This window comes from Ammospiza caudacuta, chromosome 11 (assembly GCF_027887145.1).
Source record: "Ammospiza caudacuta isolate bAmmCau1 chromosome 11, bAmmCau1.pri, whole genome shotgun sequence".
Lineage (NCBI taxonomy): Eukaryota > Metazoa > Chordata > Aves > Passeriformes > Passerellidae > Ammospiza > Ammospiza caudacuta.
This window is the reverse complement of record NC_080603.1, coordinates 19,410,504-19,434,049: the sequence shown is the minus strand read 5'-3', so window position 1 is coordinate 19,434,049 and position 23,546 is coordinate 19,410,504. Positions and strand designations below refer to the sequence as shown.

The following is a 23,546-nucleotide window of genomic DNA, read 5'->3' as shown; positions in this document are numbered from 1 at the left end:
CCTCGCTCTTCCTGTTCTCTTGACAGGAGAAGAGAAATCTGGAGTCTGTCTGCGCCGCTCCCCCCTCCTCCCACCACGTTACCCCCCAAGTTGCTGTTTTCCACAGAAATGTCAGGCTCAGCTCTCCTCTCCCCCACTCCTCCTGGTTTTTTTCCCCTCTAATCTTGGCCTTCATCTCCAATTATTTCTTTTTCTCCTTCCTTTCTCTCCAGAGACCCTGATGGACACAAAGTGGGTGACCTCTGAGTTGGCATGGACAACTCATCCGGAGACAGGGGTAAGTTTAGAACCAGCCCTGGTCCTGACCTCCAAAGGGCAGAGCTGGCCCTGGCCCCATGGGAATCGAGGGCAGAGCTGGCCCTGGCCCCATGGGAATCATAGTTGCTCACCACTGCCTCTGTGAAGCTGGCTGCATCTTTCTCCTTTCCTCCTGTGCATATCCTCGCCTTGTGAAACCATCTCCTCTTGACTCCGTGCCAGTGGAGTGGGAGTGTCATGGTCCCTGGTCTGGGTTGCTCTTAGTCAACATGATGACCAGGAGGGTTGTGACAGGTGAAGGTGTAGCTGCTGCTCTTCCCTGTTGACTGTTGCCTGTTCCCCCCCACCCTGTGCCATTCACGATGTGTCCGTAGCACTGCTGCCCCTGGCTGGGGATCTAACCCTTTCCCTCTCAATCACAGTGGGAAGAAGTCAGTGGTTATGACGAGGCCATGAACCCTATCCGCACGTACCAGGTGTGCAACGTACGGGAGGCCAACCAGAACAACTGGCTTCGTACCAAATTCATCCAGCGCCAGGACGTCCAGCGCGTCTATGTGGAGCTGAAGTTCACTGTGCGGGACTGCAACAGCATCCCCAACATCCCTGGCTCCTGCAAAGAGACCTTCAACCTCTTCTATTACGAGTCAGATACGGATTCTGCCTCTGCAAACAGCCCTTTCTGGATGGAGAACCCCTATATCAAAGTGGATACAATTGCCCCAGATGAGAGCTTCTCCAAGCTGGAGTCTGGCCGCGTGAACACCAAGGTGCGCAGCTTTGGCCCTCTCTCCAAGAATGGTTTTTACCTTGCCTTCCAAGACCTGGGAGCCTGCATGTCCCTCATCTCCGTCCGGGCTTTCTACAAGAAATGCTCCAACACCATTGCTGGCTTTGCTATCTTCCCGGAGACTCTAACGGGGGCCGAGCCCACTTCCCTGGTCATCGCCCCGGGCACGTGCATCCCCAATGCAGTGGAGGTGTCTGTGCCCCTCAAGCTGTACTGCAACGGCGACGGCGAGTGGATGGTACCTGTGGGAGCGTGTACGTGTGCTGCTGGATATGAGCCCACCATGAAGGATACCCAGTGCCAAGGTATGTGCATGGCAGAGTGATCGTGGCTTTTGTCCCCATGGGTGCATTGATGTGAAGGAGGTGATTTTGCGTTGAGCTCAGTCTGGTTTTGGAGGCTTTTCCCTGATGAGTGAGCAGGGTTACATCTCAGAGGACTGGTCTGCAGTTGGACTCCGAAGCCTTAAAACCTTTCTGGTCCGGACTCATGCAGTGTCTGCTGAGACACACTGGTGAGCAACCAGCAGTGCTACCCTCTGTGGGATGCATCTCCTTGCACAGAGCTGCAGCTCAAGGCATGGTCCTCAGCAGGGATACAGCACATTTAAGCCCTTGAGCATTACCAAAACCTCTCTCTCATCGCTGCTGCTGTATCCAGCATCTTCCCTCTCTCCCTCCTGCAGTGCTCGTGGCTGGGCCAAGTGATTGTTCTTGGCAAGTGTGATTTCACGCTGCTTGTGCGGAGGCTTGTTCAGAAGCCCTGGTGGTGAGCAGGGCTCCCCTGTGGGAGAAGCCATGCTGATGCATGCTCCCCCTGCCAGTGCTGAAAGCTTGCAGCAGGGATGGTAGGGACCAGCACGAAGGCAGTGGATCTGAAGCTCCTTGTTCTTGCTGGAAGGGAAGGAAACATATCCTGCACATGGAGATGTTGGGGATGGAGAGCCGCCCTAGCAGCAAGATAGCTCTGTGTGAGTCCTGCAGCTGCCATGCTCTCCCACGATAGCTTTGGTGTTGCTGTTTAACCCCAGTTGGGGTGTGTTGGTAAGGAAAAATCTGTCTGGATGAATGTTGCATTCCCTTAGGGTGATTTTTTTCTTGTGAGCTGTCTCTGGCAGGGAGGACCCTGCCCTGGGGTGGCTGGGGTTTAGGGCAGAGAGGTTGCCGTTCCCCTTGGCTGCAGACATTGCACAGGGAGTGGGATGCTGGCGGGGCCCCCAGCCCTGGATGCCTTGTGCTGGCCCATGACGGGATGCTTGGCGCCAGCCCTTTGCTCTTGGCCGGGGCCATGTGATTTGGGATGGCGTGTGATGTGGGGCTAGGGCCAGGCTGGCCTCCCCGCTGGCTTTGGGAGCAGGGTAGCTGACAGCTGTGCTGCTGTGGCTGGGCAGGGAGAGGTCAGTCTCCACAGGGCCTCAGCTCTGCTGGGGATCCAGAGCCTCCAGCACCATCAGTGCCAGCACTGCTCTGACTTCAGTGCCACAGCCCCTGCATGAGTCTTGTGAGCCCCAATCTGGCTCCTCCTGAGCTGATGGACAGCAGTGCCAGCCATCCATCCACACTTCACACTGCACTGAGGTCCATGCTCATGGGTAGCTGCTTTCCTTCTTGCTTGGACTGGGAGATCTTAGACCATGCACGATGTTGGCTCTTTCCCAGCAGAGAGTGGGGATTGGGCACAAGGTGACAGTTTCCAGCCAGTACCAGGGATGAGCTGAGAGGGGGCATCCCAAGGCAGGACAGAGCTCCTCAGATTAGGCTCAGAAGCCTGGGCAAGGTCCCATCTCCACATCCCCAAGCTGGACAGACCCCCATGTGGCAGCTTCCCAGCGCCTTTGATTTCCCACCAAGGCCCAGCTTCTGCTGCAGCAGGCAGGGAAGCCACGCTGGGCCCCGGGCACGTCTCCATCCGGCAGCCTGCCTCCTCGCTGGGCAGCAGTGGCGGCGTCCTCACGTTTCTCTGGGAAAGTTGCACTGCGCCTCTAGGATCAGATTTTCCGCCATATGATCGTATGTTTTAAGTGGAAACAGCTGAAGAAAGGCCGGGAGAAGCCGGAGCTGCAGCTCCTTTTCTCCTCTTGGCTGGATGTTCCCTTACCCCATTTCCACAGTCCAGCACCCCCAAGAAGTCTCGGAGCCGGTGTTGTGGGCAGAGGTGTGGTGCAGCCCCCCAAAGCTGGGGTTTCATCACTCCTGCCCCAGAGAGCCCGCAGGGGCTTCACCGTGCAGGCGAGCAGCGCTCCAGAGTGCCAGATGGCATTTTAATAAATAACAATACCCAGTTACTGCTTAGATGGGATAAGCCCTGTTGTAAATCTCCCCCTTTTCCCAGACTTTCAGTGGCCTTTGAAGACCTCCTCCTCCTCCTCCTCTTTATCTCCATCCAAGCCAAGATTAGAGCTCACATTCAGACCTGTTACAATGCAGCTTGTATCCCAGTCCCTCGGGAGCAGAGGGCTCATCCTGCCCGGCTGAAGACAGTTTCTTTGGCGTGCTTTGTAAGGCGATCCGCCAGGCTGGTACCTGGTGCTCTACTCCTGAGTTGCCACAGCATTGATTTGGCATCTCATTCTCAGCCTCATTATCTTTATTTAATTAGCACACGGCCCTTCTGGGGGTTGTGCCGCTTCCCACACACTCCCTGCCACGCAGAGCTGCAGAGGCAGCTCTTGGAGGACAAGAGGAGCTGCTGGCCGGGGAGGAGAGCAAAGGCTCCCGCATGCCTTTGGGCTGGGGTACACGGCACTCACACCCCACACCCTGCAGCCCCTGGGGTTTAGCTTTTCCCCAGCCCCATCCCTTCTCCTTTTCATTAGGAGGCACCCAAACAGTTCAGGGGATTTGCTGTCAAGGGGCTCCCCAAAAATGCTCCTCCTCCACATCTGATGGATTTGTTTGAATTTGCACCTTTGTGTTGCTGGCTTCACACAAAGGCAGAAAGGCTGCTGTGCCAGGGTGAGCAGTGAGCCCCCTCCTTGCATGTCCCCTCTGCTTGGGAGGAGGACCACAGAGCCTGCACCCCACCTGGGAGGGGAGCTGAGTCTGTGTGGTGCAGTCCATGGATACCCAAACTGTAGGAGCACTGGGGGTGACAGTGTTCAGCATGACACCACACCTTCCTGAGACCCATTTCTCATCCTTCTTGATGTTTCTTTTCTCGTGGCACCAGGCACTGAACATTTGGGCACAATCAGTAGGTGAGCGCAGGTCAAGCTGGGGCCAAAATCAGAATTTTTGCAAAAATAAATTTCCCTTGCAATCAGTGACTAATGAAAACGTCACCCTGAATTAAATAAAAAAAAAAAAATTGCCAAGCAAGCATTGCACTTGCCAACTGTTTGCAGCTTTGCATTGCAACATGGGCTTGCTGCATGAAACCCAGGAAGTGAAACTGCCTGGGATTAATTGCCCGGGATTCCAGATCAAAGGCAGCAGCAGGGAAGGCAGGGAGAGCTGCCGGTTTACAGCCAGGCAGCTCCACAATGGGTTACTTGTAACACAGTCGAGGAAATCTGCCCCTGCCGTCCTGCCTGTGACCCACTGTGGCTCAAGAGGCAGCTTTGCTTATTGAATTTTTTTTCTTTTCTTAAAAAAAAAAAAAAGAAAAAAATTGTTTTGTTGCCTGTTCCTTGGATGCCACTTCAAACCCCCAAAGGCTCTCTCCCTTCTCTCCCTTCAGATTTACTCCATTCACTTTTGGACTGCGCTAGTGTGAAATATTTTCACCCAAAGGGTGATTATTTTACTTTATTTTAAATAACTGCCTTTTAAGAGAGACTTAAAAACAGAGTTACCGCCTCGGCTGTAGCCAGGCTGTTGCTTCCACAGCTCTGCTCCATCTGTAGCCACTTACAACAGCGAGAAGGGAGCGAGCTGTGCAGGTTCATAAAGCACAGATCGTCCCGAACAAACCTGACTGCTGCCTCTAAAGAAATTACAGGGTTGATGGGCAAAGGGATATGATCAGTTTAATTTATCTAGGCTCAGGCGAGGCGTCCTGCTTCAATCCTACAGGGAGAGAAATAGCTGGAAGGATGCTGGAATATTGTAGAGTGAATGGGAAGCGGCTGAAACATGAAACATGGTAGTTTGGGGCTGATTTTTTCCAGCGTGTCATGGCAATCCCTGCCTTTCCAAGGGGAGGGGACCCCAGAGTTTTGGGGATGCACAGTGGTTCATTGCTGCTTGCCTGCATCCCATGCAATAATGGAGGCTGCCTACGGGATGAGTCACTGCTCTCTGCTGCTGGCAGAAGGCTTTTATTTCGGTGTTTTTTTCAGCTCCCTTCCTTGAACTTTATTCACCACGGTGGAGATAGTATTTGGGAGTAGTACCCCCCTCTTCCCCCAGCTCTGTGCTGCAGCTTTTTGAGACAGGATCAGGCCTTGGAGGAGGGTGGCTGATGAAAATCCTTGAGGGGCTGCCACAGCCGGATGGCTGCGTTTGCCATGTCGAGAGTGCGATGCCCCATAGGGGTGCAGGGGCAGCTTTACAGCAGGGCTCTGTTACTGTCCTCTTCCCTCCCATGCCCCACACAAATCCCCTCTGTGGCTGATCCCCGCTGTCAGGCCAGGCTGCCTCTCCCTGCCATCAAACCAGCGGCTCCTCTCCGCTTCGGTTCCCTGACCTGTTATCCTGTGGCTGTCACTGACTGTCATGTTCTCCCCAGAAGTGACCGCAGCACAGCACCAGGAGATGTGATCTGTGTGCAGAGGTTCAGAGTTGTTATTTTATTTGAGGACACTTCAGCAGGAAAAGTGCTTATGCAAAGCTCTCGGCAGGGAGAAGGGAGCCTGGCTTCCCAGCTCCGGCTGGATGGAGTCACGTTCCCACTCCAGAGCTCCCAGGCTCGTTCCGCAGCGTGCCGGCCAAGACAGTGGTTGTTGTACAGGCAGTTTCTTGCAGAGAAGAGATGACACAGCGGCTTATCCACCAGGGACCTGGGATCAGCTTTCAGCTCGGTTACTGCCTTCAAATGTGGCGGCTGAGAGCTGTCACACTGCCACCGAGGTCTTTATGCTCTGATTTATTAAGCAGAGTTGGAAATCTACACACTGGAGTGCATCTGGGCCTCAGTGCCTCTGCTGCTCTTCCCCTTCTAACAGGGCTGGTTCATGGCTCATCCCCCTCCTGCCAGGATGGCATAAGGATGCAAAGAAGAGGCCTTCACCCCTTGTGCCTGCACTGGGCACTGCTCAGGGGTGGCAGGGAGCTGCTGAAGGGCAGCTCTGCCTGTCCCTTCCTCCTGTGTCTGGGAGGCCACTGTCACCTTCGTGCCTGTAACCCACTGGGCACCGGCTGGCACTTCATGTGCTGGAGACCAAATGTTCTCCTGCATCCTTTGCAAGCCCCTGGCTGTCCTTGGCTGCCATGCCATGCTTGGGCTGTCAGCTTCACACAAGCTCTGGTTGCTCCGGCTTCACTCCCCCCCCAACAAGCCTGTTCAGGGGGTTTTGTCCCTGATGGATCTGGGCTCCTCTCCATAACCAAAGCATGTTTGGCAGCTTTCTGAGCCCAGAGCATTCCTGTCCAAAAGGTTTCAGTCATCTCTCATTCCTCAACAATCTGGTTCCTTATGTGTGAATCTGCATCCACCCAGTTTGAGCCACCCGGGACTCCAGCCGGGGTGCATCTGTCTGTGCCAAGGCTTCTCTGCGACCTCTGGGCCTCTGCTGTCCACATAAAGACACATTTTCTAGCGGCCTGGCTGTCCCAGGCTGGGGACACAGAAGCCCTGGACCTGCTGGCTTCCCATTGCTTGCCAAGGAGCAGATCTGTGCACTGCTTTGCCTTCCAGCCTGCACAGTCGGGACGGGCAAAGCTTTCATTTCCAAAGGGAAGGCCCAGAGGCTGGGTGAACTCAGGTCAAGGAGTGGAGTTAGTAGAGCCATGTAGTCAGTCCTGTTTTGACCAAAGAAGAGTCTCACTGCTGGGAGGCTCACACCCTGGGAGCAGGAAGCAGCTCCTGACACCCATCCAGGCAGAGGGGTGGGAGAGCAGGCAGCTGTCTCTGCAAGGGCTGCTCTCCCTTGGGCTTGCTGCTGCTTGGTGCCTGGACAAACCCAGGACAGCACCTGGAGCTGTGTGCGGGTCCCTGCGGGGCCGGCCTGGCAGCGTGTGACTCACAGCACTCCACGCCCCATGTGGGGCCACAACCAGCCGGAAAACTTCCACAAAGGGTGTCGGGAGATGCCTCATAGCAGGAAACTTCCACTTGCCACAGCCTGGTGAAGCACCAGGAAACCTCCTGCTGTTTTCAGGATGATGTGTGGCTGGCGTGGCAGGGTTACCTGCCCTGGGAGCTTCCCTAACGTGGTGGAGCAAGGAGGATGTGCCCTCCTTCGGGGCCATCGGTGCTGATGCTGCCCCAGCTGTGGCAAACAGGGTGATGCTGAACAGAGCCGGCGCCAGTGGCTCTCTCACCTCATCCGGCTGCAAACACAGAGCACAGAATCTGCTTCCTTGGGCAGCAGTGTGATAAATCAGGCTATTTTGAGGTGTGGGTCAGGTTCCCGAGGCCGCTCTGCTCCTTGGCTCAAGTGCTGTTAAACCTTTCACGTGCCCCTCATTACAAACAAACACCTTGTGGTGCCAGTGGGGCCGTATCCCAGGACTCGTGGCTCCTTGAAGGACCCTGATCGGAAGCGGAGGAGGGAGGTGGCAGTGATGCTGAAGCAGCTCTTCAGCCAAGGACCTGCAGGAATGTTTTCATCTCGCTCAGCGCTCCACTTGAGCCGACCTCGTGAGGTGCCGCCGCCCCGGGTCTGAGAAGTGGCTCAAGAGCCTGAGGCGGAAGGTTTGGGGCTGAGTGGCTGATTTTGGGTGGTGGAGGCCTCTTGTAGGGGCTGCTGCAGGCAGTGCTGTAGAGGAATTCTTTCCTTCCCAGCCGTGTTTCCCCAGAAGGGAGAAGGGAGTATGGTAAGACCCTTAGGAAGGGAAGTGAAGAATCATAACTGAGGAATGGAGCTCTGGATGGAATACTGCTGGTGGTGACCAACTCCTCCCACCTCCAATCACCTCAGACCTGCTGCTGGAGCCCAGCATTTCCTGGCAGAGCTGTGCCTGAGCCATCTGGTGCTTCCAGCAGCCCACTCTTCTCACCCTTCCCTGCCATGATTCCCTGGGCATGGCTGATGGCAATGGAAAGGCTTGTAGGACGCCTGAGGTCTTCAATCCACTGATCAAAGATTTGGCAGGGCAGTGAGGAGGAGTCTGCCCAGCTATGGTGGGAGCAGTGAATGTTTTCTGGGTTCACTTTATAACTCAGGTCTGGTTTTCTTTCCTCCAGCGTGTGGCCCAGGAACCTTCAAATCTAAGCAGGGGGAAGGTCCCTGCTCTCCCTGCCCTCCCAACAGCCGGACCACCTCTGGAGCAGCAATGGTCTGCACTTGTCGAAACGGCTTTTTCCGGGCAGACACAGACCCAGCAGACAGCGCCTGCACCAGTGAGTCCTGCTCTGGGCAGGGAGGGGAGCAAGGGAGGCTGTGGAGATGATGGGGGTCTGTGTCTGGCATGGGGTATGTGCTGAGCCCATGCCAGGGCAGAGCTGGACGTGAAGACACCCACATTTCCCTGCAGGTGTCCCCTCAGCCCCCCGCAATGTCATCTCCAACGTGAATGAGACGTCGCTGGTGCTGGAGTGGAGCGAGCCGCAGGACACGGGCGGGAGGGATGACCTGCTCTACAACGTCATCTGCAAGAAATGCAGCGTGGAGCGGCGCCTGTGCACCCGCTGCGACGACAACGTGGAGTTCGTGCCGCGCCAGCTCGGCCTCACCGAGCGACGCATCTACATCAGCAACCTGATGGCCCACACCCAGTACACCTTCGAGATCCAGGCCGTGAACGGCATCTCCAACAAGAGTCCCTACCCTCCCCATTTTGCCTCTGTCAACATCACCACCAACCAGGCAGGTCAGTGGAGCCACCAGGGAGCAGGGGCTGCATCTTCTCCACAGAGCAGAGTTGAGCAGAGATTTCTTTCTGACAGCCTGGGAGGCTGCAGTCCTTTGTGGTACCGCCTAACTGGCTCTCTGGGCCTGCATCTAATCCCCTGGGTAAACTCTCTTCTCTGTTTAAAGCATGTCCCTAGAGGAGATGAGATCAAAATGCATGCAAGTGGAGAAGACTAGGGCTGGCAGATGCTCCAGAGAGCTCTGGATCTTCTAGACCTACCCCAGAGATGCTGTGCCTGCTGTGAGGGGAGGAGGAAGGAAATGAGATTTCTCTCCTGTGTGCCTGGGAAGGCTCAGCACCAGCCCAAGCCTTTGCAGGCGGCCAAGTGCTCTGCCATTCCCTCCTTCCTCCCGCTCTGGCCCCGCTCCAGCGTGCTGGTAATCTCCAGCCACTGCGCACTGATCTGATTTCACGGGTCTTGCTGCTGGGGTGGAGCACAGAGCTCCTGGCAAATGGAGGAGGGGAGGGAGCCCCAGTTTGGGTTGGCAGGGCCCTTCCCCAGACCAGTCTGCAGCTAGGCATGGGGTGAAGCATGATTTCAGTGCTATTTCTGAGGCTCCCCTTGGTGTTGAGATCACATCTCCTTATGGAGACTTGGGGGAGGCCATGAGTCTCAGAGCTTTTCCATGCCTTTCCACCAAGATTATCCAAGCAGGTCACAGGCAGAGCATTCCCTACACTGTGTGGGATGGTGGAGGTGGAAACCTGGTGCAGGTGGCTCATTCCTTCCCTGCCCTCCTTCCTAGCCCCATCTGCCGTACCGACGATGCACCTGCACAGCAGCACTGGGAACAGCATGACGCTGTCATGGACTCCCCCAGAGAGACCCAACGGCATCATTCTGGACTATGAGATCAAGTACTCAGAGAAGGTAAAGCAGGAACAGCCTTTTCCCTCCTCCAGCCCTTCTAGTTGGCCATCAGCACCATGGCATAGGGGGTTCCTCTAAACCTGGCTCCTGGGGGATGTGGGAGCCAACAAATGGAGGGTGGCTTCACAAAGGTGACACCCACGTCTCCCCTACAGCAAGGCCAGAGTGATGGCATCGCCAACACAGTCACCAGCCAGAAGAACTCGGTGCGGCTGGACGGGCTGAAGGCCAACGCTCGGTACATGGTGCAGGTGCGGGCGCGCACCGTGGCGGGGTACGGCCGCTACAGCCTCCCCACAGAGTTCCAGACCACTGCCGAGGGCGGTAGGTACCAGCACTGGGCTGCCTCCATCGCCCAGCCCTCCCGTGCCTGCTCCTTTCCCAGCCTGACCTCGATTCCTGCCTGTCCCTCCATCAGGTTCCACCAGCAAGACTTTCCAGGAGCTGCCTCTGATCGTGGGTTCGGCCACTGCTGGGCTGGTGTTTGTCATCGTGGTGGTGGTGATTGCCATCGTCTGCTTCAGGTACTGGCTTTTCAGGGAGGAGGGCTTCAAATCTGGGTTTGGGGGTTGCTCATGTGTGCCACAGAGCTTTCCCCTTCACCTGTGGGCAGAGCTCTGGCAGCTCTAGTCACAGAGTGAAGGACTGCACCAGCCACACATAGGTCCCAGAGCAGGGGTCCTGTGGGAGGATTGTGCCTCTGCTTCCCCAGCAGGAGCTGGGCTCTGCCCAGGCTCCTGCCATGCACTCAGCACAACTAGGCCATCTCCTCCCATCGCACCTCGGGTGGAGGAATGGCTCTGTGCACAGGCTGCCAGAGGGAAGGCTCTCTGGCAGAGGCTGTCTGTGCTGGGATTTGGAAGTTGGCAGTGAATGTCTTTGCCCCATCAGGAAAGGGATGGTTACTGAACACCTCCTCTCGTCTCCTTTGGGCAGGAAGCAGCGCAACAACACCGACCCTGAGTACACAGAGAAGCTGCAGCAATATGGTGAGTGTGAGAGCCCAGCAAATGGACTCTGGCTGCCCTCTCCCAATTCCTGTCCCATGCAAAGGGACAGCCTTTTCTAACAAGGGGTGGGCTGAGAGCCAGCCAAGTGGCTTGACATCTGTCACCCTTGCTGTGTCCCTCCTGGTGATGGCTTCTGTCCTTGCAGTTACCCCTGGGATGAAGGTGTACATTGACCCTTTCACTTATGAGGACCCAAACGAAGCTGTGCGGGAATTCGCCAAAGAGATTGACATCTCCTGTGTGAAAATTGAGGAGGTCATTGGAGCAGGCAAGTCCTGGGGCTGGGCACAGCAGGTGCTGACACTGCTGCCTCTCACCCTGTCCTGTGGCTCACTGTACTGCTCCCCTCTCTCCTTCCCACTACAGGGGAGTTTGGTGAGGTGTGCCGTGGGCGCCTGAAGCTGCCTGGCCGCCGCGAGATCTTCGTGGCCATCAAGACCCTGAAGGTGGGCTACACGGAGCGGCAGCGGCGGGACTTCCTGAGCGAGGCCAGCATCATGGGCCAGTTCGACCACCCCAACATCATCCACCTGGAGGGCGTGGTGACCAAGAGCCGCCCCGTCATGATCATCACGGAATTCATGGAGAACTGTGCACTCGACTCCTTCCTCCGGGTGAGCATCCATCCCCTCCTGCCCTGGGCTGGGGGGTGCAGTGCATGGGGGGGCAGCAGCTCTGAGCCCTTCTCCATCTCTCTGCATTGTCATGCTGGTGTCCCAGGGTTAGGCTGTGAGTGGGAGAAGGGGGTGGCTCTAGAGAGGAGGAAGGTGATGGTGGTAGCGCACTGGGATCCTTCCTCAATCTGTTCAGGGTGTTGCAAACCCCTCTGATCTCTCCTCTGGCAGCTGAATGATGGGCAGTTCACAGTCATCCAGCTGGTGGGAATGATGCGAGGCATCGCCGCTGGCATGAAGTACCTTTCGGAGATGAACTATGTGCATCGGGATCTGGCTGCCCGCAACATCCTGGTCAACAGCAACTTGGTCTGCAAAGTGTCTGACTTTGGGCTCTCCCGCTTCCTGGAGGATGACCCAGCTGACCCCACCTACACCAGCTCCCTGGTACGGGACACTCACAAGGGATCTGGGGGCGGGGGGAGACACCTCAGGGATTCACTAATCATGGAGCTGTGTATCCGTGCAGGGAGGCAAGATCCCGATCAGATGGACAGCTCCTGAGGCCATCGCCTACCGCAAATTCACTTCAGCCAGCGACGTGTGGAGCTACGGCATTGTCATGTGGGAAGTGATGTCCTACGGGGAGCGACCTTACTGGGACATGTCCAACCAGGATGTGAGTGCTCTCTGGGGAGGAAGGAACCGGGAGCTGTAGGCTGCCTGTGGGAGCCAGGTGGCTCACAACCTGCCTCTGCCAATCTTTCTGCAGGTGATCAATGCTGTGGAGCAGGACTACCGCCTGCCACCCCCCATGGACTGCCCCACTGCACTGCACCAGCTGATGCTGGACTGCTGGGTGCGGGACCGCAACCTGAGGCCCAAATTTGCACAGATTGTCAACACGCTGGACAAGCTCATCCGCAATGCTGCCAGCCTGAAGGTCATCGCCAGTGTCCAGTCTGGGTCAGTGACATCCTTGTTTCCAGCCAGCACTTACCCCAACTCCAGGGAACACTGGAGTGATTGGGAGGGAGGGGATAAGAATGGGGATCCCTTGCTTCCAGTTACACCTCTCTGTGCCCTGCTCCTTGTGACCTGTGGCTCTCTTGCCCTTTAGCATCTCGCAGCCGCTCTTGGACCGCACTGTCCCAGATTACACCACCTTCACCACCGTGGGAGACTGGCTGGATGCCATCAAAATGGGACGGTACAAGGAGAACTTCGTCAATGCTGGGTTTGCCTCCTTCGACCTGGTGGCACAGATGACAGCAGAGTAAGTCCCTGCTTGGAGGGGAGGAGGGAGCAAACTGGGACTGGGGCTGCTGCACACTCTCCCTTGCCTATTTGACAGTCTGACAGCCACCTCCTCCCACCTGGGTGCATGTGGGCTGAATTAAGGACTGGGATTCAGCATCCAATCCCAAGGGAGTTCAGGTTTAGGATTCAGCATCCGGTCCCCTCTGGTGTTAGAGGGAGCACTGGAGCTTGGCAGAGGGCTGTAATGATGGATAGATCCATTGCCCTAGTGGAGCAGGGCCACATGTTGATGTTGCTGGTGGCTGGGGTCTGAGTCGTCACCTTTTCCTTGCAGGGACCTGCTGAGGATAGGGGTGACGCTAGCAGGGCACCAGAAGAAGATCCTGAGCAGCATTCAGGACATGAGGCTGCAGATGAACCAGACGCTCCCAGTGCAGGTTTGACCACATGGGACTCTGCATTGGAACGGACCAAGGGAACCTGCCATAAAGGTTCAGTTTGCGGTGCAGCCCAGCTTCCTGTTTTCCCCTCCACACGGCGTTCCTCTGCCTCGGACGGTCGCCTGGGACGGGATGGGATGGGATGGGACGCCCTTCCCTGGATCGAAGGCACTCATGCTGAGGGAGCCCAGCTTTTCGTCCCTTGTCCTGGAATGGCGAGGCAGCGACACATCTTCATATTGAAGATGGATTATGGGACAGAGATGGCACATCCCACTTCCCACCCTGTCTTGGTGCTCATCGGTTTGAAGAGTTGTTCTGCTTCTTGGATTTCTTTTCACCCTGTTTTCCCCCAAATCCTCACTTCCCTCACCTCCCCGAGGCCACAGACTGTTGACCCGTCCGCCGAGTCCGTCAGACATGTCCGAAGCTTTCCCTAACTCGGTTCCCCACGTGGAAGCAGCCAGGGGAGGCCGAGCCAGCGACAGGGCTGGGGCTACCAGCCCCAGACAATCACTCCTCTTCTCCAGCCCTGGCAAGCCCTCCGCCCAAGGGTCTGCACTGGAACGTGTCCGAAGGGAAGGCTTCGCTCCCTTTCTTGGCTTTGCACGCCAGAACCCGAACCCGATTTACTATGCAGGGAGTTAGGCAAAAAAAAAAAAAAAAAAAAAAAAAAACAAAAGAAAAAAGAAAAAAAAAGAGATATATTAAAAAAAGATAAGAGGGAGCAGAAAGGGGAGGGAGGGGGACCAGGTGCCTGGCTCCTCATCTCTTACCCTCTTGGTTCTCCTGGCCGGCTCTGGACTGCAGAGCGAGGCCATCAGCACGTTTGCACAGGGACCCTCCGCCCCCGGACCGACGGACGGCAGCCGCTCCCCCGAGGGCCGGAGAGCGGGGCTGGGGCGGGGGCTGCGCCGGGGGCCGCGCCTCCCCCAGCCTCCTCTTTTATGCAGAAGGAGCAGGCGCCGCCCGCTCCTGACACACGCTGTGATTGCTGCCAAAAGACTCACTCACCTTTCCCTGAGGATTCACTGCAGCCCGGTTCCTCCGAGCCGAGGGAGAGACTCCCAGCGTGCCTGAGTGTGCGTGAGTGTGTGCATGCGTGCGTGGGTGTGTGCTGGCCGCAGGACTGTGGGAGGCAATGGGCAGAATAAAGGCAATAAGAATTTTACCCAAGTTTCCTTTGCTCGATCGCGCTCTCATTGGATGGGCCCGGCTGCCTGCAGCTTCGCTGCCCACCAGGGTCATCCTTCTCCTCCTCCTGGCCGACCCCAAGCTGGCTGCGTGCCCCTTTCTGCTGTCCCCTTCTCTTGCTGTCATGTTTTCAGGTTGTCCGACAGGGACCAGGCAGTGATCCTGTACCAACCCTGTGGTGCTGGGAGACACAGCACGCTCCCCGTGAGGCACACAGGGTGGAGGCTCTGAGTCCCAGGTCAGAGCCAGTCAGGAAACTCTAATGTACTAGGAATACTCAGCATTTTTCCCCCCTACTCTCCTCAAGTCAAGCTGGAACTGTGGGAAGCAGACAGGGAGTGTGAAAGCCAAGCAGGGAACAGCAATGCCCGCTGCTTTTCCAATGCCAGAGGGTCCCCACAGCTCCGGGGCTTCTCCATAGGGCACTGCTCCTCCCCTGCCTCCCTCTGGGCAGCCTGCTCTCCGCAGGAGGGTTGCAGCAGCCCCTGGCACCCCTGGATTATGGCCTCACTCCTCCTCTATAAAATGGCTCTTGAGCAGGGGGAGCTCAGCAGGGTGAACAGACCAGCTGCAGGTGGCAAGGTGCCCCCCTGGGAGAGCAATCTGGGGGCCATGCCTCAGTCTAGGGGGAGATTTGTCCACAGTGGCCAAGTGGAATCCCAGTTCCTCATCCTGAGTTTCTCAGTTCCCCTTGGCTGCACTACCTTGTTAACTGGCTTTTGGGGTGCTTTGCTGGCATTCCATAGGGGCGAGTGTTGTCTCCCCAAAATGAGGGGGTGCACCCCTGTGCTTCCCAGTGCTTGGCCCCAATCCCCCCCTCCCTGGGCTGACACAGCAGCTGCTGTTTTTCCCTTCCCTTGGAACAGGCCTGCCCTTGGGTTTCTCATTAACCCTGTCCTCCTCCACAGGGTAAACAAGTCCAGGAGGGCAGGTGGCAGCAGGAATGGTCTCCCCACATCTCGCCATCTCCTCTGTGGGATGTATCTGGGATGTTGGCTGACAGGGACACCACAGCCCCATTCTGCTGGGGTTTCCCATCCTGGCTTGCTCCCTACCCTGGCAGCTCCCCAGCCCCACCGTGGTGGGACCCCAAACAGCAGCACTGGGCAGACCTCACCCCTCTCCCAGATCAGAGGAAACCTGGCATTGAGAGGCTTCTAAGAGCAAGTGGCTGAAGGGATATGAGAGCCTGTTTGGGGCTTGCTAACCACCCACAGCCGCCCATGCAGAAGCACAATGGGGCACAGGGGCTGCCCCTGCCTCCCTTGCCCCCCAGCCCCTGCTGCTGCAAAGTTTGGGGTCCCACCAGCCCTGGTGCATCTCAAACATCCCCATCTCAGTCCCCCATCCTGGCCTGGCTTTGCTTTGAGGAGGGGTTCTCATTTTAAACAAGAAACCCCTTCTCCCACCCTTCTCTATGCACACCCTGCTCCCTTGGGGCAGGACACACCATCCCTGCAGCCAGCCCCGGGTCTCGCCCCAGCCACAGGGGTGCACCCAGCAGCTCCCCACATCCTGTACCTGCCTCCTCCCTTTCCACACAGATCTGGGGGAAAGCTGTGTTCCATGGTGAAAGAAAAGCAACAGCGAAAAAAACAGCAGCCAGGGAAATCAATGCGAGCGTGCGTTTGTAAAAATATTTTTTAACGGAAAGACTTTTTTTCAATTAAATTATTTAAGGAATTTTATGGAGGTCTGTGGTGCCTGCGTGGTTCTTGGGGGGCTCTGGGTGGCAGGGTGCCCTGTGCTGGGCAGCTGAGGGTGTGTTTGGGCACTGTGTGTGTAAAAGTGGGTCCGTGGCAGTGAGCAGGAGCCACTTGACCCCACGGGGGTGCAAACCCAGTCCAATTCCCTCCCAAAAGATGCTCCCTGCCTCCTCCTGGGACAGCCAATGGGTGAGGATGTTTTGAGGGGCTGAGTGGACCAGATGATGCTCTCAGGGCCGCCAGCCCTCGGGTGCCACTGCGGGAACATCCTGGGGCCATGGGAGCAGCGTGGGGTGGCCCTGGGGACCCTGGTGGCCCTGGGGACCCTGGTGGCCCTTGGGGACCCTGGTGGGCCTTGGGGAGCGTGGTGGCCAGGCTGGGCTGGGGACACGGCAGCCCTGCCTGCACCCTGCCTGGGCTCTGCGCTTCCCCCCTCCTAGCCCGTGCAAAAGAGCCTTTTGTGCTGCTGGGTTTTTTCCCCCCTTTTAATTCCTAACCAGGAGATTAAGGGAAGACAAAGGCTGCGATTGTTCCCGCTCTGCAGAGAACTGGAAAGTTCGGGGAGGGGGGATCGTCCCTTTGCAGACAGGCCCAGAGGAGGGGGACAGACGCCCCAGGTGGAGGGGCCGAGATGGGGAAACACCCTGGGAGCGGCGGCGGAGGGTCCCGGGGCACAGGAGGGATCAGGGCACGCTAAGGGGATCCCTGCCGGGGTGGCCCCGCGGCTCCGGCTCCAGCGGGAGGGTGGGAGGCTCTCCGCAGCAGAGGAGGAGGAGGAGGAAGGCTGAGGAGGATGGCTTGGCCGGCTCGCCGGCTGCTTGGCGTTTTCCCTGCTAACTCTTGGCTGACACCTCAACAACTTGGCAGGGAGAGGATCCCGCAGCCCCGTCAGCCGCCTGGGGCCGGCGCAGCTGGAAGGGATCACGGCTCGGCACGGCTCGGCGCGGCTTGGCACAGCCGCTGTGACCCGGCAGGCCAGCACGAGGCACGGGGCAGGGAGGGCACAGGCGTTCCCCACCATGCCTTGTCCCACTGGCACCCTGTGCCCAAGGGAGAGGCCGAGCCCAGCCGTGCCGGGGCCGCATCCTGAGCCCACAGAGCCCGGGATGGCCGGACGCCGGCCAGGCGGGTCATTGCCTCAGCCTGGAGCCAAGGACACACATGACCCGGGAGGGGGCTGTCCCCACAGCACAAGGGACAGGACCCGGCACATTTTCCCATGCTCACAAGAAGCCACGAAACACCCACGAACACCCCAGTTCTGCTCCTTCTGTTTCCCGTTAAGATTATTTATTGGTAATTTTTAAGACCACTTACAGACTCTGTTCACGTGCCAGGACCCTACACGGCTTTTTCCCAGGGCTTTTTTTTAATTATGAAAAAAAAAAAAAAAACCAAATTGTTTTAATCATTTTCTTTCCATTCCTTCCTTCCAGTCTCCTTTGGTTGCTAGCAGAAGACTTGCACATGGTGCAGCATCCGTCCTTGTCTGCCACCACCACAGCCTGTCCTCCCTGCCCACTGCTGCTGGAGCCCTCATCAGGGCTGAGTGTCCCCACAGGGGGACAAGAGCCCCAGAAGCTGCCAGCCAGTTCTGGAAAAGGGGATCTGAGGCCCAGGGGGCTGCCTTGGGGAGCAGGAGGCAGCTCTCTTGCAGATGCCTGGGAGCTGACATCGTCTTTGGCAGCACAGCCAGCGAGCAAATGCACCCACATCAATCACCCCACGCCTGTCTGCCGTGTTTAGGGAGCAGAATCTGACCCAACACTGGACCAGGAGGCAAAAAACAGCTTTGGGTTATTAAACAAGACCAGGTCAATGCCTTGACTCAGTGTGGTCTGGGAAAGGCTGGATCTTCAGGGGAAATCCGATGGAAAGCAGTGGTGGCCTTGCTGGTGGGGCTGGGGCTGTGCCAGGGGCTGCATTGCTCCCACCAAGGGCTGCCCTGGATGGAAATGCCGGCTCCTTCGGGAATGAGGGGAGCAAAGGACTGCTGCATGGCTGGAAGTGAGATGTAGACATGCCCCCATCCCTGCTAGCTCGCCTTACCCAGGTTTCACTGGCCAACACCCCTGCCCTGTCCTGAAGCATCACAGATATTGACGCCTGTTCCCCACGTGGCAGATTACCCATGCCACTCCCCACCCAGCCCTTCATGCCACCTAAATCTGGCATTTCCAGCTCAGGAGACCCTTCACGTGCCCCGGTCCCCCAGCAAGCCCAGCCCCGCTGCTGCCGAGCCCCCTCGCTGCCGCTGTCCCGCTTTGATCCCCCGGAGCCGGGGCCGGTATCGCCGCCGGGGCCGGGGGCCGCCCCGAGTGTCAGGCTGGTTCAGCCGCACATTTCTGGCTAATGAGAAATTTCCTCTCCCCGGCGCTCGGCCAGGTTTTTTTTTAGCTCCGGTATCGCTACCCCACCTCTGCCTGGGCCACGGCAGGCTGAGTCACGGGGGACCCGGGCCGCTCCCGCACCGGCACCGGCACCGGCACCGAGCCGGCCAGCACCTCCTGCCCGTGCCTTCCCCGCAGCCCGGCACAGCCAAGACTGCCGTGACCCAACGTGTTGTGAGAACCAAACACCCCGGAGTGATGCCCGAGCCCGGGCGCTGCTCTGGAGCCGGGGCGGACGGGCTGAGCCTGGGGAGGGCTCGCTGCAGAGCCGGGGGGGTTCGGCTGCCATACCCTGCTGTGCCCCATGGTCCCGGCTGCCCCGTCCGTGCTCGGGGAACCACAGCTCGGGGCGGCTGGGGAAGTTCAAAGGAAGAGGAAAAGCAGCAGCCCCACTGTGTGTGAGGGTTTGGGCTCGGATCCCCACTCCCCATGTCACAGCCTGAAGTCATTTTGTGCCATTAACGGGTTTTCTCGCTCTGAACTCGCTAATGAGCCTGCGTGGGAAGCAGCAGGGACCGAGGGCCTCCAAACTGGGGCAGTGGAGGGAGAGAGTGGCTCCTAGCAGAGCATATCGGGGGAAGACAACTGTCATCCACCCTTAACTCCCTGCCTTGAGTCCTGCTTGCTCTTTGCGCTCCACAGCCAGCCCCACTAATCCCCAGCACATCCCTGACACCCCACCAACCCCACACAGGTACCTGGAAAGAAGGGTGGTTCATGTCACCACCTCACAGGGTGGCTCAGATTCTGCCACCTCCCTGGTGTGGTTTCCCCCCATCCCACTGTCCCCATTGTCACCCAGGCGGGGAAGCAGGACTGCACCCCGGGAGGATGAAGCTGAAACCATGACCCATCCCCAGGGCATGACTCAGGCTGTGCCAGGTGACTTCTGCTGGAAAGCACCTCTCAGCACCACCCCCATTCCTGTCCCTATCCCAATCCCTGTTCCCATCCCTGTGCCTGACCCCATCCCCATCCCACAATGGCACAGAAGGACCCCACAGGAGGCACTGGTAGAGAGGAGCGAGGTAAAAGCTCCATGGAGGTGTTGGATGTTTCTGTCCACAGCCCAGCCTTGCAGGAAGCAGAGCAGGAGGATGAGCCCAGCCTGGGGCAGGAGCAGAGGAGCAGGAGTGCCGAGGTGTGTGAGGCAGCGTCACCAGAGCTGTGCAAACAAACAGGCAGGACTGAGGGACGGGGGAGAGCCGGGCAGAGGAGTGGGGAGGGCCCATCCCAGAGCACCCTCAGCTCTGGGGCTCAGGGGACCAAGGACCCAGGGCATGGAGCCATAGCACAGCACGTCTGGGGGCTGGAATGAGGCAGGAGCTGCCCCAACAGTGTGATGGCAGCCATGCTGTGGTCCCAGCCATTGTCGCATTCCCCTTGGGCCCAGGGACACGGACAGGGACACGGACAGGGACAGGGACAGGGACAGGGCGCTCGGCACCAGGGCTGTGGGCTCCCGTTCACACGCCCCGGCGGGCGGGCAGAGGGTGATGGACGAGGCCTCCATGCCGGGATAATCCCGTCCCTGCGGCCGTGGCCGGCATTTATCTCGCGCCAGGACTGACGTCACCCCCCAAGACCCCAGCCAAGGAGGCCTCACTGCTCTTCCTGGCTTTTCCCAGGGACGAGGGGCTTTGGGCCCCTTGCCCCAGGCTGCGAGCAGGTGGATTTATGACCACAGCCATGCTCCAGCATCCAGGGGACAGGAGAGGCAATGAGACCTTTATGGCTTTAATACACCTTTCTGACAGTGAAGTTTAAATGGCCTCGTAAACCCCCTTGTCACCCACCCCCAGCAGAAGGCAGCAGTTTATTAGGGCTGTAATTCTTCTCCTGGCATTCCATCAGTGTCCTTTTAATCTGCACTTGGGGGTTTTTTATTTCTGCTTAATACCAGCAGCTGTAAATGCTGTTAGGGATCATCTTGTGTAGGGACCCTCCGGGGGGAGACTGGGCACCGGGGCACGGATACAATGGAGCAGGGGGAGCTGGAGGCCGGGACAGCCCAGTTCCAACCGACGGGTCAAAGCGGGGAAGAGGAGCCAAATTTTCCTGCTCTGAGCACATGGCTCCTCTGCAAAGCAGGCCCAGGCAGGAATGCATCCATGATGCAAGGAAAGCCTTTCCAGAGAACCTTGAGATTTCAGCAGCAGAGCCGGGCCGGGAGCTAATCCTTTGTGCCAGGCTTTCCATTTTCATCTCATTAAGTGCCGCTCTCTGTGCCGCTGCCCTCTCGGTGTTTCTGGCGGGGAGATAAGTCTGCGTGCTCGCTGCGCTGAATCCTCCGCGCCTGCTCGCCCCGCGCTGACGCTGGCAGGCAGCTTCCATCCAATTACAGCGGGGTGAAGCTCATTTTAATTGCACAGAGCAACTGGGATTACGCAGACTTTATCTCCTAATTCCCTCTTTATCTCTTAACTTCACACTCACTGCTTGCATTGAAGGCAGGACAGCCTGTGCCGGGGTTTGCTGGTTCTGAAGTACCCTTTCCCCCTGCTCCAACCCCTTGCCCAGATGGGGTTTGCCCCAAAATGCCCCTAAATGCTGATATTGGGGAGCCCTCTGTGTGCCGTGAGGCCACAGCCTCCCCACAGCACCTGGGGGTCAAGCCAGGGGATGGCACCCATTACAGCAGCTGTTTGGGAGGAGGGCTCGTCCTGGAGCTGGTGTCGCCTGGAGGCAGAGACTCTCTAGGAGAGGCTCCGATGGGCACACCATGAGTAAAGGGCTCTTTGTCTTTACAGCCCATGGTAGTAGGTGCCCAGCACCACTGCTGAGGCTGCTGCAGAGCTCAGGGGGTCCCTGTGAGGGAGGGACAGGTTGCTTGCCACCAAAAATGCACACTGAGGACAGCAAGCATCTCAGCCAGCTCCTTGGGGACTCTCGAGGACCCTTTATCTGCTCTGTGCACTTAACCAGGATGAAAGCTTTTGCAGGGCTCTGGGGCCTTGTTAGTGGAGTCGAAAGATGTCTTTTAATCTCTCCAGGTATGAATAGCACCCATGGGTCCCTGACTCCCCTACAAAGGGCAGCCCCCACCATTCCTCTCTGCAGCAGGAGCAGACAGAACCATGATACTCTGCTCTTCCCACCTCTATTTATTCACCCCCTGAGACATGCCTGGGCTCCCCCAGCCACCCTGGCCTGGGCATCCAGCAACACCCTCTTGGTGTGTGGACACATCAACCCCTACCCAGAGCGAGCTCTTGAGATAGCGAGATAGCCAGAGGCTGCCCCGGATGGGGCACTTGGCAGGGCTGGCCTGATAGCAAACCAGCAGCTGGTCCCCTCTCCCTGCAACATTTCCCTGTTGGTTTGATGCCTCTTGGCTTCGTGGAGCACCAGGTGCCAGGCTCACCCTGCTGCAGGTGGGTAAACTGAGGCAGCAGGGCAGGGGTCAGGTGTCTGGCTAAGCAAGCTCTGCATCAGCACAGCTGGGTGTTAATTAGATACCATTAGCACACGCTAATTAATGTAATTCCAATGACCCACAATTCTGGAGCGTGAGAGCTGCTGCTCACCCTGTGCCATTGCTGTGAGCAGCTGTTCCCCTGCCACGGCTGGTGGCAGCAGGAAGGGGCACAACCGATGCCAGTGCCAGTGTCAGGCCACCAGCGCCCTGCCAGGGCTCCTTCCTGCAGGCTGGCACGCTCCTGGCCCTATCCCCAGGCACTGCCAACACGAGCCAGACCCAGCGGGTCAGGCATTTCGGGGGCTGGCAGAGCCACACTAAACCTGTCAGTTCTGAGTGCAGGAGGGCCCCGGTGCCCATCTCCTTGGCGTCCTGCCCCCCATGGATGGGGCTGAGCACACGGGGGGCAGGGCAGGGCTTTGGCGCGGAGCTGTGGCAGCCAAAGGGTGACTCCTAATCCGGCGGCAGCTGCGGGGCCCAGGCTTGCTTGCTCAAGGGATACGGCAGCTCGGTCAACAATCCCTGGCCCGTTTCGGGGGGATTAGCTGCCCCCCGGGGAGGGAAGGGGCCCACATGAATATGGGGCGGGTGGGAACACAGCCCACTGGGAACAAAGCCAGACAGGGAGGCAGCAGGGAGCAGGCACCCGCCATCCCACAGCGTCCCCAGGGTGGGGGACAGGGGCTCGGGGACTGTCCCTGTCCCCATCCTGCTCTCACACTGCAGAGTGCTGACAGGAGGGAGCTCTGGTTATCATCCCCCACCGCCCCAGCACGATAACCCTGCGCCAGCGTCCAGCCACCCCCCTGACCCCGTGTCCATCCTCATGTCCCACTATGGCAAGGCCCAGGGGGAAGTGGCACAGGAAATACCTGAGCACTGGCACTTGGGAGCTCCTGGCAAGCAAGGGCATCTGAGTAAACTAGTCCTTGTTTGCCACAGGTTGGCCAGCTGGGAATGATCCAGGCTGGAGGAGGCCATAGGGTATAAGGTCAGCCAGGAGGGGAGCTGGGTTCTGGTGGTGGGAGCCTCCCACACATCCAGGGGCAGTCTGAGACCACTAAAACACCTGTGGATTCAAACTGGGCGGCTCCAACTCCTGCCCAAGCAGCAGATAGGACACATGAGAGAGGAAGAGGACAGTTTGCCTTGGTGACATCCAACCCTATGTTTCCCATGTGCACAGGACCCCTCCATTCCCTCTGCATCCTGCTTGGGGAACATGTGTGGTCCTGGTGCGGGGACCCTTTGCCAGTGTTTGGGGTTACTGATCTGCAAGGTGTCTGGGAGTGGCCCTGTGGCCCTCAGTGTTGGCTGGGGCGAACCCCAGGACCGTGTGTACCCTGGGTTTACTGCCCTGGGAAGCAGAAGCTCCCCCCAGGGCAACTCCCTTGGGGGCTGAGAGGGTCCCAGGGTAAGTGCAGGTCCCTTTGATGCCTTAAATTGGGGCCACAGAGGCAGGAGAGACTGGGGCACGCACCCAAGGAGAGTGTCCTGGGTGGTGGCACTTGGGGAATAAGCCCCCACCCTGGGGACATGCACTGGGTACATGTTTGGGGACAAGTACACGTGTAACTGGTGCTCCCCCCTCAGCCCTTTCCCCACGGGTGCTGAGCAGGGGCCGCTTTTCTGCTCCGTTA

At 58.1% G+C, this 23,546-nt stretch overlaps 1 protein-coding gene across 2 annotated transcripts; it reads left to right on the top strand.

The window, feature by feature from the left end:
- The first annotated feature begins 217 nt into the window (after window positions 1-217).
- EPHB3 (EPH receptor B3) lies at window positions 218-13,919 on the top strand. Of its 2 annotated transcripts, none has more exons than XM_058812589.1 (15): window positions 218-277; window positions 681-1,353; window positions 8,336-8,491; window positions 8,626-8,961; window positions 9,750-9,874; window positions 10,030-10,198; window positions 10,293-10,398; window positions 10,811-10,863; window positions 11,030-11,152; window positions 11,251-11,498; window positions 11,730-11,945; window positions 12,028-12,177; window positions 12,271-12,464; window positions 12,619-12,774; window positions 13,093-13,919. In XM_058812589.1, the coding sequence occupies exons 1-15, from the start codon at window positions 221-223 to the stop codon at window positions 13,199-13,201; spliced, it is 2,871 nt and encodes a 956-aa protein (XP_058668572.1). In that variant the 5' UTR covers window positions 218-220; the 3' UTR covers window positions 13,202-13,919. The 2 variants fall into 2 exon arrangements, with proteins under 2 accessions (XP_058668572.1, XP_058668571.1); XM_058812588.1 differs by having other exon boundaries at window positions 10,766-10,863.
- The last annotated feature ends 9,627 nt before the right edge of the window (window positions 13,920-23,546 follow it).

Excerpts from the sequence above, each read along its gene's own strand:
- EPHB3 (XM_058812588.1), top strand. The coding sequence starts at position 221 with ATGGACACAAAGTGGGTGACCTCTGAGTTGGCATGGACAACTCATCCG. Across the intron at positions 1,354-8,335 it reads GAAGGATACCCAGTGCCAAG|CGTGTGGCCCAGGAACCTTC; the intron begins GTATGTGCATGG and ends TCTTTCCTCCAG. Across the intron at positions 8,962-9,749 it reads CATCACCACCAACCAGGCAG|CCCCATCTGCCGTACCGACG; the intron begins GTCAGTGGAGCC and ends CCTCCTTCCTAG.